Raw genomic sequence first — 19,976 nt, forward strand, 5'->3', positions numbered from 1 at the left:
GGCGGCCCCGCCCGCGGATCAGCTGAGGGCCGCGATGTCTGTTGACAGCGGCGGGGCGGCCGGTTCCGGGGCCGGCGCGGGGCGCGGGGTGAGTGGAGGCTGTGGGCCGGAGGCCCGGGGGCGGCGGGCGGCGTAAGGGGCGCCGAGTCTCGCGCGCCCGCGGGCCGGCGGGGCCTCCTTCAGCAGGCGTTTCCGGGTCTCAGTAGGCGTGAGTCCGATGGAGCCGCCCGGGGGAGGCGAGCAGCCGCCGCAGCAGCCCTGGGGGAGGCTCCTCCGCCTGGGCGCAGAGGAGAGCGAGCCGCACGTCCTGCTGTGGAAACGCGAGTGGACCATCGGGCGGAGGCGAGGTGCGCGCCCGGGGCGATGGAGCGGAGCCGAGGGGGGACAGAGACCGACCGGGATTGGCACCGAGGGCAGGACGCGGGTGGGGAGGGACAGGACCGAAGGCGGGACCAGCAAGAGAGACGAGGACTGGGAGTGGGTGGCGGGGGAGCCCACCAGGCTGCTGGGGGTGCAGTGTGCTTTCCACTTTCATGAAATGGGCTCATGTAAGACCTGCCATTTATTAATATATTTGTCTGCCCCAGGTGCAATTCCGAATGCTTCGTGTAGTTCATTTATTCCTTATTCATGGCTTTATAGACTAGTATCATTAATATATCCTTCAGAAAACAATTTCTCACGTCCGTTACTATACAAAGTTTCTTCTCTAAAAATGGTGGAATGAAATTAGCAAATTCACAGTTATGTGGGATTTAAACACAAATCTTAAATGATGGGGGGTCAAAGAAGCCACAAGGGACATTAGAGAATACCTTGAAACAAATGAAGACAAAGAATATACTGATATTTATGGAATGTAGGTAAGCAGTGAGGAAGGTCAGTTTATGGTTGTAGTGTCTGCATTTAATAATATCTTATTCCTAGCTCCTAAAATAATTATTTGCTTAATGAGTATAGGAAGCTAAAGACTTGAACAAAATTACACACATCTAGAGAGAGAAAGTACCTTCAACTTCTGCACTACTTGTTTTTAGACTCCTCAGCTGCGCCTGGTAATTTGACTTCCCTTGTAGCTTTCCTGGTTGGAGAGAAGTAAGTAGTCAGGTTCATAACATGTTTAGTTTGTCTGAAAATTAATATATCATCACTCTGACTTCATAGGTTTTTGTTTTTGTTGTTTGTTTGTTTGGTTGGTTGGTACTGGGGATCAAACCCAGGAGCACTTATCCACTGAGCCACATCTCCAGCCCTTATAAAATTTTTAAAAATTTTCAGACAAGTTCTCACTAAGTTGCTTAGGGTCTCATTAAGTTTTTGAAGCTGGCCTTGAACTTGAAATCCTCCTGCCCTAACCTCCTGTCACTGGGATCACAGGCATGTGCCCCCATGCACCGCTGACTTCATGCTTTAAAAGAGGGAGAATGAGCCTGGTGCCTTGGAGTATGCCTATAATTCCAGCTAATTGGAAGATTGAAGCAGGAGAATCACAAGTTCAAGGCCAGCCTAGGCAATTTAGTGAAACTCTGTGTTAAAATAAAAAGGACTGGGAATGTAGCTCAGTTCAGTGGCAGAACACCCCTGAGTTCTATCCCTAGTACTGAAAGAAAAAAAAAAAAAGAGGGAGAGGGAATGGGAAAGATTGCTATCCAGAAACAAATATTTTGGGTTAGTTTCACCTTTTACAATGTGCCTGCACCTTTATACTAAGATTTGGTGAGAGTAGAGGCCTTGGAAGCAGGCTTCCTGGTTTCCAACCTGTCACCAACACAGCTTACTTTGGGCTAACAACATACCTTTCCAAGTCTTTGTGTCTCCTTCGTAGAGTTGCTGTGAGGATTAAATAAGATCATATGTGAACTGCTGAAACAAGCCTGGCTTATAGTTAGCACTTTCATCAGTCACTGTTATAGCACATTATGCATGCTATTACACGTCAAGACATTCAACTTCATGTTAAGGCAGGGAGGAAAAATCTGCTTTAAGAAAAGTACTTTCAGTGAATGCATTAATAATGGTGCTATCAAAAACATAAAGGTGCTGTATTAGTCTGTTCTTACTGCCATAATAAAATACACATTCTGAGTGGCGTAAACAGCCACATTCTGAGTGGCTTAAACAGTGGCTTAAAAAGCTATTTCTCAGTTTTGGAGTCTGGGAAGCCAAGGTAAAGTCCATGCTGGCCACTTTGGTTCCTGGTGAGGATGGTGTTCCTGCAGGGGCTGCCTTCTAGCTGTGTCTTCATCTGGTAAAGAAGGCACATGCTGGTCTCTTTTCCTTTTCTTAAAAGAGCACTGACCAGGGCTGGGATTGTGGCTCAGTGGTGGAGTGCTTGCCTAGCATGTGTGAGGTGCTGGGTTCGATCCTCAGCACCACATAAAAATAAAATAAATAAAATAAAGATATTGTGTCCATCTACAGCTAAAAAAGAACACTAACTGCCTGGCACATGTCTATGATCCCAGCAACTCAGGAGGCTGAGACAGGAGAATGGCAAGTTCAAAGCCAGTTTTGGCAGTTTCGTAAGTCCCAAAGTATCTTGGCAAGATCCTGTCTCAAAATAAAAAATAAAAAGAGCTGGGGATGTGGCTCAATTGTTAAACATCCCTGGGTTCAATCCCTCATACCCTCCCCAACAAAAAAAGAAAGAAAGAAAAAGAGCACCAGTTGCATCAGATCAGAGCCATACCCTTGTGACCCATTTCGGTTTTGTCGACTCCCCACAGGTCCTACCTTCAGGTAGTCACTTTGGGGCCTCTACATGAGTTGTGGGGGACACAGCCTTGGGTCCTCAGAGTTGTGTGACTGGATGTTTATCTGAGAAGAATGCTTGCCTGCCACGTGCCAGGCACTGGGGAGGAGCACCGAGCTGCATCTAGGAAAGAATTTAAGAACCTCACCCACAGTGGCAAGCAGGGCAGATCATCTTGGTTCCAAACTAGAATGTGCGAGTGCTGGCATATGGAAGCCTGTCTTGAAATCCATACTGGTGATGCAGTTGGCACCTGGGGCTTGGCTATGAGGGGATCGTCCTGGTGGATATGCTCGGTGGAGTGAGAATATCTTGACCACAGGTGATATTCACCTTGGATAAATGTAACAAAGTAATTCCAAAAATATATAAAGTTTATGTAAGTAAGGTTTGTTTTTTGGGGTTTTTTTTTTGTACTGGAAATTGAACCTAGGGGTGCTTTACGACTGAGCTATATCCCCAGCCCTTTTTATTTTTTATTAACGAGACAGAGTCTCATTAAGTTGCCAAGGCTGGCCTCAAACTTGCAACTCTCCTGCCTCAGCCTCCCGAGTCACTGGGATGAGAGGCATGCACCACTGTGCCCAGCAAAAATATGATTTTTAAATCTATTTTTATAGAGAGATTTACATATGATAACATCTGTTTTGGTGTTCAGTTCCATGAGTCCAGCTCCACCTGTCAAGATGTAGAATATCTCCAGCATCCAGAAAGTCCCCTGGTGACCATAAAGAGCACATCCTGGTCCCACAGCCCCTTCCCTCAACCCCGGCTCCTGGAAGCCACCAGTGTGTCCACTTTCTATCCCTGTGGCTCTGGCTTTCTGGAGTACCATCCAGGTGGAACACAGCATCCCCCACAGACCTGTACCCACTCTGCGACTCTCCTTGGAGGGGTATTCTGATAGTTGTTCTTTGCACTTGCTTGTGTCCGTGATTGTTCCTTTTGTGGTGAGTAGTATTCTGCTTTTGTACATACCACATTTTGTTTGTTAGTTAACTACCAATGGATGGACATTAGTTTGTTTCTTGTTTTATCAGAAATAAAGCTATTATACATATAAGTTTACAGGTCTTTGTTTGGACATGCATGTTTATTTTTCTTAGCTAAATACTTAGGAGTGGGATTTCTGTGACATGTGTTAAGTGTATGCTTATCACCGTCAGAAGCTCCCAAAGTGTTTTCCAGAATGGTTTGCTGTTTTTCATTCCCCCTAGCAGTGCATGACTGGTCTGGTTGTTCCACTTGCTCTTTGGTAGCCTTGGATGTAGTCAGTCTTACTTTGAGCCAGTTCTGTGGTGGTGCTGGAAGGCTTTCACTTTCATTTCTCTGACTAATGATGTTGGACGTTTTTCATCTGCTTATTTGCCATCCACATCTCAAAGAGATTATCAAAGAGATAAAGTGTTTGAATCTTTTAAAATTGCATTGTTGACTTTCTTGTTATTGAGTTGCCAGTGTCAGCTGTAAATTCTGGATACAATACCTTTATCAGATGAGTGTTTCACAAATATTTTCACTAGTCTGTGGCTTGTCCATTCATCTTCATAGGCAGAGTCTTTTGAAGAACAGATGTTTAATTTTGTTTGTTTGTTATGGTGCTGAGGATACAACCTAGGGCTTTGCAGATGATACACAAGTGTTCTTCATTGAGTTACATCCCCAGCCTCACAGCCCTCCCCTTTTGAGACAGGGTCTTGCCAAATTGCCCAGTCTGGCCTCAGACTTGTGATCCTCCTGCCCCAACCTCCAAAGTATCTGGGATTACAGACAAGAACCACCACATCTAGCTAGATATATATTTTGGATGAACTTCATTTTATCAATATTTTTCTTTCTGGATTATACTTTTTGCATCCTGTCTAAGAAATTCTCACCAGAGCAAGCATCAATAATATTTTTTTTCTTTGTTTTCCACCACAAACTTCGTAGTTTTAGGTTTTGCATTTCTCTAGGACTGGCCATCCTTACACCAACATAACACTGTCTTTCATGCTAAGTTAGTCAAGATATCTAAATCTTCCAACTTTGTTCTTTTTCAAAATTCCCTTGGATATGCTAATAAATTTTTTCCTATGAACTTTAAAATCAGTTTGCAGTTTCTGTAAGCCTTCTGGGCTTTTGGTTGGAATTGCATCAAATATGTGAACTAATCCAGGAGAGAACTGGCATCTTTTTTGGTGGGGGGAGGGTGGATACTGGGTATTGAACTCAGAGGCACTTGACCACTGAGCCATATCCCCAGCCTTATTTTGTATTTTATTTAGAGGCAGGGTCTCACTGAGTTGCTTAGGGCCTCACTTTGGCTGAGGCTGTCTTTGAACTTGCAATCCTCCTGCGACAGCCACTGGGATTAGAGGCGTGTGCCACCACATCTGGAGATAACTGGCATCTTTTTTTTTTTTCTATCCTTTTTTGGAACTGGGGGACGAACCCAGGGCTTTGCGAATGCAAGGCAGACTCTTTGCCACTGAGCTAAATCCTAGCCAGAGAATGGCCTCTTAACAATAGTGAACTTCTGATTACTTCTGTCATCCACAGCTCCCAGACCAGTGTTGCCACATCCTCAAACTTGCCATGACCTCCTCCTACAGCTATCTCAGTTCTTGGCCACTTTTTCCTTTGGAAGCCCATATGGCAGCTCTGTGTGTTTTGGGGTTGGGGGCACCTTCCTTGAAACCAGCTTTCACGGGACTTAAGTGGGCTGTGACATGTCCATATCTTCCACTGCTTTGGGTTGTTGGTCTCCTCTGGAGCTGTGAATTACAGGTGTGTGCCATCATGCCCAGTATCAATTCCTTTTTTAATTGCCCTTAATTCTTTAGTATCATTATGTATCATCTTAGACTGCTCTTATAAGCAGTGGTAATTAGTGATTAGACATTTAAAAGCTTCTGATAGTTTTCCTTTTGATTTAAAACGAGAGCAAGTAAGTATTTGAAGATATCCCCTCTTATATTTATTGAAGACACAATGACTTTAGTCAGTTGTGGACACATTCCCCTTCTGTTTTATATTTTCTTATACATGTGCCTATGATAATTTGGTTTTATATATTCTGTGACTGTCATTGCTTCAGTTTTGTGATGACTTATGAAACCTAAGTTTACATAGAGAAGAAGTTAAGGAGTAGGTGAAATACTGAAGAGCTAATTAAGCCCCTGAGTTTTTTTTAAAACTTCTGATAATATTTATTGGACTAGATGTGCATGTGGGCATGCTGTAAAATTGCCAGGAAAAAGCTGTTGAGGTTTGATGGGGGTGGGCCAGACCCTGTCCCTCTGGATTAACGCTCTGGCACACGAGTACTGTTTCCAGGGGTGTGTGCCACTGTCACCTGCTTTAGTGAAGCAAGGCAGTAGTGTTTGCCGAACCCGAGAGTCAAGTCCAGTGTCCTGCTACCCTCTCTGTTTTAGGTTGTGACCTCTCCTTCCCTAGCAATAAACTGGTCTCTGGAGATCACTGTAAAATACTTGTGGATGAGAAGTCTGGCCAGGCAACACTGGAAGATACCAGGTGAGAGTCCTGCACTAGTTTCCTGTGAGCTCGTGTGGCTCAGGAGACTGAGGCATTGTTTTGAGTGCAACCCCATGGCTCCTTCCTCTGACTCAGGAGCTCCTTGTGGCAGATGTACTTCAGGTTTCCAGAAGGGACACCTGGGTGATGTGTGGTGTCTATGGCCCATGCATTCCTATTAAGTTAAATATGGCTCATAAACAAGACTCACAAGCAATGGATGCATTTTTGGTTTGAATACAGGGATGCCCTATGATGTCTGATAAATTCATCATCTTAGTTTTGTAGTTTCAAAGTCCAACATGGGTCTAACTAGGCTAAAATCAAGGTTTGGAACAATACTGACCAAATTATAGTTATATCACACACACATGGAATGTGTGACAATGAATCCCATTGTTATGTGTAATTGCAATGCACCAATAAAAAGCAAGGAAAAGATAAAATCAAGGTCTGGACTAGTGGTTCCTTCTAGAGGCTCCAGGGAGACTCCACTCCTTCCTTTCTCTAGCATCCAGAGATGCTGCGTGCCTGGGCAGAGGCAGGCTACAGGGGAAGGGGCAGCCGGGCAAGAGGCACTGCATGGCCAAGGCCCAGAGGTACTGGGATATATGGTCAGAGTGGTGCACGGGAAGCCACTCCAGGGAGTGTGGGCTCCAGCTGAGAGCAGTGGGAAGTCATTGCAGGAGCTGGGGAGGAGGATGGTTGAGGGTGAGCTGTGGGGGCTGAGGGCCTGCTGTACTGCATGGTCGAGGTCAACACACTGATGCACTGCTTGTTGGAGGTTTTTTTTCTTTTTTCTTCCAGTACGGGTGATCAAATCCAAGAATGCTTTGCCAGTGAGCTATATCTCCAATTTTTCTTTTGAGACAGGGTCTTGCCAAGTTGCTGAGGCTGGCTTTCAACTTGCAATTCTCCTACCTTGGCCTCCAGAGTAGGTGGGATTACAGGTGTGCACCACCACATCCAGCTTTTTTTTTTTTTTTTTTTTTTTGATACCAGGTATTGAACCCAGAGGTGCTTAATCACTGAGCCACATCCCTAGCCCATTTTATATTCTGAGACAAGGCTAAGATGCATGGGGCCTCTCTAAGTTGCTGAGGCTGGCTTTGAACTTGTGGTCTTCCTGCCTCAGCCTTCTGAGATGCTAGGATTACATTTGTGAACTACTGTGCCAGCTCATATCCAGCTTTTGTTGTAGGTTTACTGGGCATGGCTGTGACTGTTTACATGCTGTCATTGGCGGCTTTTACATTATAGCAGCAGAGCTGAGTAGTTGGACAGAGACTTTGTGACCACAGAACAGGAACTCTTATTGTCTGGCTCTTTACAGAAAATGTTTCCTGTTCCCTGACCTAAGTGAACTGCTCAGATGTGAATCCCCTCCTCCTAGTGAGCCTGCAAAGCTGAGGCATGTGGTGGTTCAGGTGCTGAGTTTTATGCATTCAGTATCTGTCATGTAGCTGACTCCTGGACACCATTAGATCTTCCCCAGGAAACACTTCCTGTTCCCTCTTACTTGGTCCTCCCCTTATACCATGGATCTTGACCTTTCCCATCCAGCAGTGTGGCCACTGCTGATCCAGGCTATGTGTTCTGAGCACAGGGGCCAAGTCATCTTCCCAAGAGCCAGCGCCCATCTCTTAGGAGGGAGCTATGCTTATCTGGGGGATGCGATGCCAGGGTGCACATGTGGACAGTGTTGCCCACAACTCACAAGAGGCTGGAAATGGAAGCACAATGCTGCTGAGGGGCCTCGGGACCCACCAGGAGGCACGCGAAGGGAGTCTGGCATGGGAGTAGCAGAATTATTAAAACACTCGATGAGACAAATGGTTTGGTTGCCAGGTAGGTTGTCAGTAAAGGAGTAACAGGCAAGCTTTTTCCCCAAGAGAATTTTAAGAGGGTACTTGAATATGTGCATTGTAAAATAGTTACATCATTCCTATGAGTATTTTCAAAATGATAATATTGAGCCAGTTTCCTAATGGTGGTAGAAAAATAATTTAATCCCAAATTACTTTGAGAAGGATAAATTGCACTTTGTTTTCTTTACAGTACCAACGGAACTGTGATCAACAAGCTGAAGGTGGTTAAGAAGCAGACTTGTCCTCTGCAGACGGGGGATGTCATCTACTTGGTGTACAGGAAAAACGAGCCCGAACACAGTAAGAGAGGAAAACATACTGGCTAGACTCATCCCCAGTGCTGTGCTAAGGGAGTGTCCAGCTGAGGCTGGGGCATATCTTTAGAAAGTGTTGGCACAGGTGTCTCCTGTATATATTCCCTTTGTTGTTGTGTGAACTCTTGGTGTAAACAGCTGGAGAATGGTAGTGTCGACCACAGTCAGAGCCTTTCTTCAAGAATGCCTCCATAGTTGTGAGCAGCGCATCAAAACAGCCAAGGAGGAGCAAGTGGGGCCAGGTGGAAGAACTGGAGCTGTGGGGAGCAAAACCTAGGAAGAGGGCCTGGGCCCTTGTTGGCTCTGCTCTTGGAGACTGTATAGGAGGCAGTGAAGGTCAACTCCAGGACTGTGTGTGTGTGTGTGTGTGTGTGTGTGTGAGAGAGAGAGAATGATGTATATTCACAAAATTGCATGCCCATGATCACTGAGTAGGACAAGGAGTGCTGGGAGCCCTCTGATTTAAAGGCATCCTTGAGACTCAAAGAACACAGGAAGATCTTCCTTGGTAAGGAAGAAGAAGCAGGGGCAAAGGTTCCTTAGGGCACAGTGGGCATAAAACCAGCCCCTTGCCACATGGAAGAATCTTGAGTTTGTTCTTTTCTTTAATTATGAGCAGCATGTATTATTTGCCTTAGTCTGCTTCCTGAGGTCATTCCCTGAGGCTTCTTATTTTAGTTGGCAAAGATGTTGCACGTCAATTGTGTTAGAATCTCTTAAACTGGTGAATGTGGTTACTGGCTGGTAAGTGAAGATAATCAGCAGGTAGATGGGCTGCGAGATGAGGGGCCCCTCCTACATGGCCACCCTCTGATAGGGTTGATTTACTCCTAGATGTGGCATACCTCTATGAATCTCTACGTGAAAAGCAAGGCATGACACGAGAATCCTTTGGTAAGTGATCTTGTGGCAAAGACATGGATGCGTGGGGGACAGTGTACTTTGGTTCCAGCCCTGGGATGTCTTCCTGGGCTCTCAGTATGCGTTCCTTTTGTGCTTGCAGAAGCCAATAAAGAAAATGTGTTCCATGTGACCAAAGAGTCCTCAGGTCCAGGACGAGGTGACGACCCCCAGGTCCCACCTTCGTTGTCTCCCGCCACTCAGGCATGCTTGGAGGAACCACAGCCATCAACGTCGACATCAGACCTCTTCCCCAGGGCCTCCACCTCTTCCACAGAGCCGACTGCCACAGGGCGAGAACATTCCTTCAGCTCTGGTGAGATGGAGGAGGTCACGGTGACAACCACGGTGCTTTGTTTCCTAATCTTTACCACATTGTCACAGACAGAAAAGCCTCAACCAAGGCTCTCCTTAGCAGGAGTTCTGTAGTGGCAAGTATTGACCTGTCCTTCCCCAAGAGAAATACTGCAGGTACCATGGTATTTCTATATTCTCTTATTTCTTATTGAGGTATGCTCCATATACTATACACATCACACAATTACAGTGTACACATCAGTGGTTTTTAGTATATTCACAAAATTGCATGCCCATGATCACTGAGTCTGGAACATTCTGTCACTTGAAAGGAAATACGTTGCTTTAGATTTGCCTGTTTTGGATATTTCACATATGTGGAATCATACAGTATATGGTCTTTTGTGACCAACTTCTTTCACTTGGTATAATATTTCTGGGTTTACTCAGGGTAGAGCATATTAAAAAAAAAAAAAATGGTACTGGGGATGGAACCCCAGGCATTGTGCTTGCTATACAAGTGCTCTATCACTGAGCTATATACCTCAGTCCTTTTTATTTTATTTTGAGACAGGGTGCCCTAAGTTGCTGAGGGTGGCCTCAAGTTTATGATTCTCCTGCCTCTGCCTGCCAAGTCACTGGGACTACAGGAATGTACCACTAAGCTCAGCAGAGAAATGTATAGTTTGAAACCAATTTTACATGCCTTGTTCCTGATAGCTTAGCTCTTTTTGGCTTTCCCCACAGTTATTGGGATAAAGTCAGAACATCCAGGTGCAGTATAATATGAATGTGTCCTTGCAGGTGGTGTACACATGTATTCAGTAATTAGACCACAGTCTGCTTTGATTTTTGATTTTTTTTTTTTTAGTTTACTTTCTCAGTTATTCACTTGTATTTTTCATCTAGATTATCTTTAGAATTAGCTTTTCAAGTTAAAAAGAAATCTTTTTGAGATATTGATTTGGGGAGAATTGATATTTTTACAAAATCAGGAAGATGTTATTTCTCCCTGGTTATTAAGGTCTTTGATTTTTTTTTTTTTTTTTTTTTTTTTGCTACCAAGGATTGAACCCAGGGGTGCTTATCCACTGAGCCACATCCCCAGCCCTCTTTATTTTTTGTTTTGAGACAGGGTATCATCAGGTTACTTAGAGCCTTGCTAGATTGCTGAGGCTGGCTTTGAACTTGTGATCCTCCTGCCTCAGTCTCCCAGGCTGCTGGGATTATAAGCATGTACCACTGTACTTGGTGTTCTTTGATTTTTCAATGAAGTGTTCCCCCCCTCCCAATACTGGGGTTGAATCCATCCAGGGGCACTCATATCAATGAGCTACATTTCCAGCTTTTAAAAAATTTTTTGTTCTGAGATAGGGTCTTGCTAAGTTGCCCAGCCTGGTCTTCAACTTTTGGTCCTCCTGCTCAGCCTCCTGAATGATTGGGATCATAGGCATTGCCACCATGCCCAGCCCATGTAAACTTTTAAACTAAAGCCCCAGCTTCTCAAAGTCTCTTGATATGCCTTCATTTTAACATAATTACCTCAAATTTATGAATGAAAGAAATTGCAATCACATTCAAAAGGCAAACATGCCAGACCTGAGTGATCAACTAGATAAAGTCTTAAAGCTCTCTAGGCCTGTGCACCTTCACCAGGGTTCCTCAAGTATAGATAGCACAGGTGGGATGTGTGCTGGCTCTCCACAACTGGTTCCAACACCTGTGACTCATTCCATGCCATGATAGTCCCAAAGAAGTGGAAGTGCTACTCAGTCCATTTGCATGGCTCATCACACTCAAGGGCAGGCTCTGGGTTGGGTGCAGCTCTCTAGCCACATGCTTAGGTCAGGCATGCCACATCTGTCATCCTAACCTATTCATAATATTTTATGAATATTATAAGGACTTCCTCAGAACTCAGGCATGGGACAGTTTAAAGAGAACCTTAAGTTAGATAATCTTTTAGTCCGTCCATCTGTGTGCATTGTGTTTAGTCTGGTAAACTGTGATTATGTTCTAAGTTCTTTAAAGAGGTAATGCATTCATATATTTGTAAATTTTAAATAATAAAATTTTTTCTGTCCATATGCCTAAGCATATATGTATAATATGCTTATAAACACTAACACTAAACACTAACACTAAGAAAACAATTATACTTATAAACATTAACAGTAGCAAAACACTTACACTAACAAAGTAACTATGGTGAAGACTTGTTGAGCACCTATTAGACATGAGATAGTGTAGTAAGTGCTCTTTTTTGGTTAAGACTCCTTGATGGAGCCAGTCAGGGAGGAGCCATTACCATGCTCTTTATTCTGGAGATCGAAGCACAGCAGCCTCTCACAGTTGTAGTGTGAGTGAGTGGTGGGGACAGGAGCCAGCCCGGGAGCTGTTAGCTTTTCCCCTCAGTACAGGGGTTCAGCTGTTTCCAAAGTCATTCTTTTCTCCTCAGCTACTCTAAGTTTATCATATAACATGGTTTGAATATCATGGACTACATACCTGTCATACTGTGATATTCCAAACTAGATCTCAATGAAGACAGAGGATGTAGTAAATTGCCAAACTCCTTCCAGTTATGTGTCTCTAGCTTCTTCTTCTATGCCTGCCAATGACCGCCCTCTTCCTTCCCATGATCATACAACTGTTCCACTCCTGCCAAAGGCCTCTGCTTCACATGGGCCTCTATTTGGAACATTCGCCCTGAAATGTGCACTGTGTGATTGTTGGCATGTGGGTTTGCACATGGTCCACCAGTGCTCAGGGCTGGTCCTGTCAAAGACATATCTGCATTTCTTCCCTTGTGAATGTGCTTTTGCCCCCAGCTCCACTCACACAGAAATGGGCCCAAATGTATATAAGACATGATGTTCATGGTATCGACATAGCAGAAGTGGTGTGTCATTCTTAAACTATGACATCTTGGACTGCGGATTGCATTTGGCTTAAATCAGTGATACTTTACCAGCATGTTCTCTCATGAAATAGAGAAATTAGAACCTGTCTTGTTTTTCCCTTTTCACAGGACCCGGGGGTACAGGATTTTCCCTAAAAGGATGTGGTCCATCTGTGGGAAGTAGTGAACTCTCCAGCCTTACGTCAGCTCTCCCAGACAGAGAGGGAGCACAGTTTTCTTTGCTGGAACCCCAGAACCAGGAGGATCTGGAGCCCATGAAAAAGAAAATGAAAGCAGGTTGGTCTTGCAGCTCCATGCATCCTCTGCCCTCTCCACGAGGTGCTAGGAGTACTCTGGGCTTGGTGGCCATGGCCTTGCATGTGGCTTCATTTGTGCTTACCCATGGAGACCCCTTCAGATGATTACTGCAGCACCTCACATTTGCTAAATGAAATTGGGGCCTTTTCTTTCCCATTGTGTGATCTGGATGGAACTGCTTGCCACCAGGCTACAGTCTTGGGTCTAGAGGTAGTATATTCCTAATTGCAACATGGATGCCAGAGTTCTCTCTCTAGATCTTTTTTTTTTGTGTGTGTGTGTGTAACTAGGGTTGAACCCACGGCTTTGTGCATGCTGGACAGTGCTCTGCCACCGAGCTGCAACCCCAACTTATTTTTCATTTTGAGAAGAGTCTCTCTAAATTCTCAGATTGGCCTTGAACTTGCAATCCTCTTGCCTCAGCCTCCTAAGACTTATAGATGTGCACCACAATGCCCTGCTTTGATGTTGTCTTAGATGATAGTTTGAGCCTTCACATTGAAGATGATTTAGAGAAAAAATGTCTGTACTTTAAAAGCCAAAATTTAAGAGATTATTTTTAAGATGTGGAAATGTGGTGGGTAATGCTAGCTGTGCAACAGGCCCGGGGCACTACGGGACCCAGGAAGTTGGTCTTTGGGAGAAATGGAGCTATGTGAAGACTGGGGAGTTAGTTAATCAACTTGGGGAAGGCGTGGGAAAAATCAGCAGCAGTTTTATAGCAAAAAATACACACATATAAAAACGAGGCAATTATATAACTCCAGAAAGATGAAAAAATGTGTAAATCAGAAAAGGTAATTTTGGTATATTGCTCCGCCCAGCAGAAAATGCTTACATAAATACAATGAAAGCCATTTGCTGCAGTTAACCCACAGTCCTGTTAGATAATATTGGGAAGAAGGTTTCAGGGGCCTAAACACCTTCCTGTGTTGGTAGATATCAGGTGATGATTTCTAAAATGGGTAAATCAAGGCTGCGGATGTAGCTCAGTGATAAAGCATTTGCCTAATGTGAGTGGCCCAGAGTTCAATTTCTAGCACTAAATAAAACAAAATTAATAAGTCAATGTAGCATTATAATTTAAATACATGGAAATGAATACCAAAAGGTGCAGTAAAAGACGTGGAAGTGGTTTCTTCACCTGGTGAAATTGCAGTGAAGGCAGGCTGGGCAGAGGTGACTACATTCTTCTATATGACTTAAGTTGCATGTTTAATATTTCTTTAAAAATAAAAATTACCGGGCATGTGGCACACAGGCCTCTATAGTCCCAGCAACTTGGGAGGCTGAGACAGGAGGGTCACAAGTTCAAAGCCAGCCTAGACAACTTAGCTAGACTCTGTCTCAAAATAAAAAATAAGAAAACGGTGTAGCTCAGTGGTCCAGTACCCTGGGGTCAAACCTCAGTACCAAAATAAATAAATTAATTGACCTGTGACAACCAACATCTGAGCTTACACCTGAGCAATAGAAACATAACAGGAGAAGGAGCATCTTAAAGCCACTGGTGCCATCTTAGTCTTGTTTTCTAGCATGTTCCTGTGTACTCAGGCATCATGCTTTTTCATTTGTTTTTTTAAAAAATTACATTTATACAAATACTATTTAACATGGGCTGGGGATGTGGCTCAAGCGGTAGCGCGCTCGCCTGGCATGCGTGTGGCCCGGGTTCGATCCTCAGCACCACATACAAACAAAGATGTTGTGTGCGCCGAAAAGTAAAAAATAAATAAATATTAAAATTCTCTCTCTCTCTCTCCTAAAAAAAAAAAAAAAGACAAATACTATTTAACAGCTGGCCCATCTCTCTCTTTCTTCCTCTATCCAGGGGTACTTAACCACTGAGCCACATCACCAGTCTTTTGTATTTTTTATTTTGACACAGGGTCTCACTAAGCTATTAGGGTCTTGCTAAATTGCTCAGGCTGGCTTTGAACTTGCATGCCTTCTACCTCCCAACTTGCTGGGATTACAGGTCTGTGGTCCCTAACCCAAGCCTCTCAGCCTGCACCCCCCACCACCACCTTTTTTTTTTTTTTTTTTGAGGTAGAGTCTTGCTGTGCTTCCCTGGCTGGCTTTGATTTCCTGAGCTCACGTGACCCTCCTGACTCTGCCTCCCAAGTAGCTGGTACTATAGACATGCACCTAGCTTATCCTTTCTTTCTTAGCTATACATCGTGTGTGTCATTTTATGTCAGAAACTGTTCCTCTACACCAGAACGTAAACATACTGGAACATGAGCCTTATCTGGAGCCACCCTAAAAATGGTCTTTGTAGATACAAACGTAAGGTCAGCACTGCTTCTGCAGCCTGAGGAGTCCCCTGGTCTCCAGGCTGGGCTCTATAATACGAGGCTGTGCATCAAGTTCTGCTGTGGTGTGCCTGTCAGAACATATGCCTTTCTCTCCTAGGTGAGGCACTTGACCCGAACCTGCAGCAGTTGGTTGCAGACCAGGGTAGAAATACCCAACCTCCCCGTGAGGATGTCAGAGCTGCTGCCATGAAGCCAGACAAGATGGAGGAGACGCTCACATGCATCATCTGCCAGGACCTGCTGCACGACTGCGTGAGGTGTGCTGCCAACCCCCGCCCCAGCTGGCTCACGGTGGATCGCGGGGGCAGGGGGTGAAGAGGGGTTTGCCAGTGGAGCAGTTGTCAGGTCCTTTTTGGCGTGAGGTGTGTCGCTGACACCCCAGCTGGCTCACAGTGGACCCTGGCCACTGGGAGGAGGAGGCTGCCAACGAAGCAGCTGTTAGGTCCTCTTTGGCATGGGGACTACTAAGGTGCTATTTTCATCGTACTTGAAGAGCTACCCAGGAGACTAGGGCTGTAGAATCCACAGATTTTGGCAGTATTGGTTTTGACTGACATGGGCTATGGGTAACCCAGTGAACCCGAAGTCTAGCTTGCAGACAGATCAGATGCACTATACCAAGTTTTAAATGTTTCCTGGTTAAAGAAATGTTTAACACTGTCATAGAATGTATATCCCAGGAGCAGCCCAGATGAGCCTTCTCTTTACTCTAGTGTCTACTTAGAAGGTGTAGCCTTACCCAGCTTCCAATCCTGAGACGCTGGTTCCTGTTGCCCATGTTTCTGCAGTCATAATCTGCTTTCCTCTGTCCCTTTTGATGACACAGAAGCAGTGTGACCTCTAGTTTCTTTTTATCAACCAAGCCTGATTAAAGTGTTTTCTGTGAGAGTGATGGCTGGGCTCCACAGTCAGCCCCTGGCTTTGATCAGCTTGCCCTTCTGCCTGGGAAGGCCTGCTGCACGTCTTGCTCCAGGGGTCCTAGTGGCCAATCTTTGGAGGCTTCTGTCTGAAGAGGGGTTCCTCTTGTTCTAGCTTGCAGCCCTGCATGCACACGTTCTGTGCAGCTTGCTACTCTGGCTGGATGGAGCGCTCCTCCCTGTGTCCCACCTGCCGCTGTCCAGTGGAGCGGATCTGTAAGAACCACATCCTCAACAACCTTGTGGAAGCATACCTCATCCAGCACCCAGGCAAGTGGGCCAGCCCCTCCGCAGACTCTCCCTTCCTCAGGGTGGGGAGCTCAGCTCTGAGGAGAGAAGGCTGTGTGTCTCACTGGTCATGCCTTGCTGTCAGTGAAAGCTACTGTGTTCTTTGAATCTAGACAAGAGTCGCAGTGAAGAAGATATGAGAAGTATGGATGCCAGGAATAAAATCACCCAAGACATGCTGCAGCCCAAAGTCAAGAGGTCTTTTTCTGATGAAGAGGGGAGTTCAGAGGACCTGCTGGAGCTGTCAGATGTTGACAGCGAGTCCTCAGACATCAGGTAGTCCCTGTTCCTGCCTGGGAATGGGGTCTTGGAGCCAGAGGTGCAGCCAGTTCTCTGATTAAGAGTTTGCTGTGGGGTGGGTAGCCGGGTTCCTGTGGTCTGAGCTTGTTTTCTGATGCTGGAGAGTGGCCAGGACTGGGTGAGCTGGCAGAGAGTGGATGTGCAGCCTTGCATGCACACGTTCTGCGCAGCTTGCTACTCTGGCTGGATGGAGTGCTTCTCCCTGTGACCCACCTGCCGTTGTCCACTACTACAGGTAACAGAGACAAGCTCTGTACCCTCTTGCAGTGGAGCCAGTCGCCTCACATGGGTCCTGACTCACTGGTCCTACAGAGTGTTGTAATTAAGTTTTACTTTTTCCCCACGTAAGCACTATGTTTCCCTGTAGTTTATCTAGTGACGGTGTTCTCTTCTACCATAAATGGCAGTATCACAGAAAAAGCGCTGTCCCCTGGCTAAGAGGACATAGCCCTAGATCTTCTTCCCCAACTCTGAAATCAGAGTTTTCATTTTTGGCCAAGGCTATGATATTTATTTATTTATTTTTTAATATTTATTTTTTAGTTGTAGATGGACACAATATCTTTTTTTAATATTTATTTTTTAGTTATAGGTAGACACAATATCTTTATTTTATTTGTACATGGTGCTGGGGATCGAACCCAGTGCCTCACACATGGTAGGTGAGCACTCTACCTCTGAGCCACAGCCCCAACCCTGGATACAATATCTTTATTTCGTTTTTGTGTGGTGCTGAGGTTCAAACCCAGTGCCTTACATGTGGTAAGCGAGCACTCTACCACTGAGCCACAACCCCAGGCCTAGGCTATAATATTTAAAAAGACAATAAACAAAGCTCAAAACTTTTAATCATCTTTATTTGTTTTTGCAAAATTTAGTGATGGTGATCCAGCAAAAGAAAGAAAACCTAAGAATCACTTCAGTGTTGACATTTTATTTCTCTTTTCTTCTTTTTTCTTTCCTTTGGTTCTGAGGATCAAGCCCAGGACCTTGTGCATGCTAAGGCAAGCCCTCTACCAGCAGTGACACCCTCAGCCTGAGTGTTACCACTCACTGTGTCCACTAGGTTTTTCGTGTGTTCATCCGTGTACATCTTTACAAAGTAGAATGTAAGAACCAATTGAGTGTTCTGTAAAGATGGGAGCATGTTGCACTCGGGATTCTGAAGCCTTCCCAATACCCTGCCTCTGGAAGCAGTGCTGCAGGCCGTCCTGTGGTCACCCCTGTGCATACGTCCAGCAGTTTCACCAGGATGACTGTGGAGATAGGCATGGCCAGGAATTTTACCTTGCTGGACTTTTATGCATGTTATCCAGTGCCCATCAGAAAGGTCACTTTAATGCCACTCTCTGAGGTATATGTGAAGGATGCTCTTTGCCAGCTTAGTATGAGAAAACAGTAATGTCCTTTTCATTTACATTTTTTGTTTACAAATGAGCATCTTTTCACTGTGGCATTTTTGTCTGATCAGCTTATCCATTCCTGACCCTCATTGCCTTAGAAAGCATTCTCTAAGATAAGAGCCTCCTACTTTTTCAGAGGATTCTTTTTTACAGTCTACCTTTTTGCCGAGTAGTTTCTGAGGTGCCATAAAGACAAGCAATCCACGGCAACACAGGCCATAGAGATGAGTGGTGCAGGGCTCCCGCTGTCCAGTTGGAAGGTCACTAGAGGAGAGTCTCTTCGGACGTGGCATGTGCGCTGGCTTTAACAAGGGGAAGCAGTGCCTGTGCTGTGGTCTCATGTGAGCCCAGGCCCCTCGTCAGCTCAGCGTGACCCAGGATCTGGTGTGCTGAAGCCTGGGGATGAGCAATGGCACAGGGTGGTGGCCTGCATGGGTGAGTGGGTGCCCACCCTCAGATTCCTGTTTGGGTGGTTCTGGATAATGCCCTCTCCAGCAGCTGGGGCTGGGCAGGAAAGAAGGGCCTACCCTGTCCTTTACACGCAGTGGTGGGAGTGGAGCTGTGCAGGGCCAGAGAAAAAGTGTGAAGGGGCTGAGGCCCCACAGAGGAAGACAGCTTCGGGTTGGCATGGTAAGGTGCTGCCCAGGGTCTGTCCTTGTCTCAGATGCAGAGCTGCACCAGTGCCTGGGGGCCTGCTCCTCCATGGCTGCAGCTCTGCCGCTTGCTCTTCCTGCAGTCAGCCATACATCGTGTGCAGACAGTGCCCCGAGTACAGAAGGCAAGCGGTGCAGCCCCTTCCCTGCCCAGCACCCGACAGTGAGCCGGGGGCCCAGCAGGCCCTTGGTGGGGATGCACCATCAGCGTCTGCCAGCTTCACGGCAGGTGAGACAGCAGCATCTAGCCCCACGTCGCGTTGTTGTGACCCCTGTTGTTCTGGCCTTCTATACTGTTTCCACTTGGGGGACTTCTGCCCTCCAGTCCTTGGCCTGCATGGCCCACTGCCTCTCAGATCCTCTCAGTTTTTATAATCTGTCTCAGGGAGGATCTAATAAATACCTGCTGTTTATGTAGGGGTCTCCTCTGGACTTGCCTGGGAATTACTAGTCCTGATTTTAACACTTGGTCCATCCCCAGTCCTCTGCTTTAGGGCAGGTGATGTCTCAGTGGGGTTTGCCAAAACCAAAATAGGACCACACATCTGTCCCTCCCATGAGAGGCTGGCCTCTCTCCAGCAGTGGATGCCCAGTCCTCAGAAACAGGCTCACATCTCCAGAGTTGCCCTGAGCTTTCTCCTGTCAGTTGCCCATTTCCAACAGGTGGATCTCCAGATGCCTCCCAAAAATGCAAGAGAGGGGCTGGGGGGTCTAGCTCAGTCGTAGAGCACATAATTAGCATGTGTAAGGCCCTTGGGTCAAATCCTAGCACCAGGAAAAAAGGAGCACTCTTGGCCCCACCCATTCTGTGGTCTCTGCAGAATGTAAAGATAGCCTGAAGCCCCTAGCCTCTCAGCCAGGGCTCAGCCTGGACTTGTCATGAGACCACCAGCTCAAGATTGTGCCTCAGAGCCATGTCCTTGACCACCCTGCTGCACTGTAGCCACAGTTCTCCTGGTGGCATCTAGGACCTGTGTATGGGACAGGCAAGGCAGTGTTCTGCCGTTGGCAAGGGTACTCAGTACCCAGTGACTTCCCCACTCTGCATGTTCCTGTCTTTCATAACAGGATCCACCAGTGTCTGGCCTTGGGCCGTCAAATTACTAATTAGGCCCATGCATGTAGAATATGTGTCACACACAGATAGAGCCTGAGTGCTGTAGGTGCTCTGTGACCCTTAGAGTGGATTGAGTTGTGATGGTTAGCATGGTAACCTCCCCATGGTCTCCT

The 19,976-nt window shown here is 45.9% G+C and overlaps 1 protein-coding gene across 4 annotated transcripts in view; it reads left to right on the top strand.

The window, feature by feature from the left end:
• Nucleotides 1–19,976, top strand: part of Chfr (checkpoint with forkhead and ring finger domains) — a 29,258-nt gene continuing 9,282 nt past the window's right edge. For 2 of the 4 annotated variants that reach the window (XM_027952049.2, XM_027952048.2), the window contains exons 1-10: nucleotides 204–347; nucleotides 6,169–6,268; nucleotides 8,327–8,436; nucleotides 9,285–9,344; nucleotides 9,454–9,666; nucleotides 12,679–12,846; nucleotides 15,283–15,442; nucleotides 16,218–16,372; nucleotides 16,504–16,666; nucleotides 18,830–18,975. In XM_027952049.2, the coding sequence (XP_027807850.1) occupies nucleotides 218–347; nucleotides 6,169–6,268; nucleotides 8,327–8,436; nucleotides 9,285–9,344; nucleotides 9,454–9,666; nucleotides 12,679–12,846; nucleotides 15,283–15,442; nucleotides 16,218–16,372; nucleotides 16,504–16,666; nucleotides 18,830–18,975 (1,405 nt within the window). In that variant the 5' untranslated portion in view covers nucleotides 204–217. Of the gene's footprint in view, nucleotides 89–203; nucleotides 348–6,168; nucleotides 6,269–8,326; nucleotides 8,437–9,284; nucleotides 9,345–9,453; nucleotides 9,667–12,678; nucleotides 12,847–15,282; nucleotides 15,443–16,217; nucleotides 16,373–16,503; nucleotides 16,667–18,829; nucleotides 18,976–19,976 lie in introns of those variants that run through there. The other 2 variants (XM_071615778.1, XM_071615780.1) reach the window with 2 other exon arrangements.

Source organism: Marmota flaviventris, chromosome 1, assembly GCF_047511675.1.
Source record: "Marmota flaviventris isolate mMarFla1 chromosome 1, mMarFla1.hap1, whole genome shotgun sequence".
NCBI classification, from domain to species: Eukaryota; Metazoa; Chordata; class Mammalia; order Rodentia; family Sciuridae; genus Marmota; species Marmota flaviventris.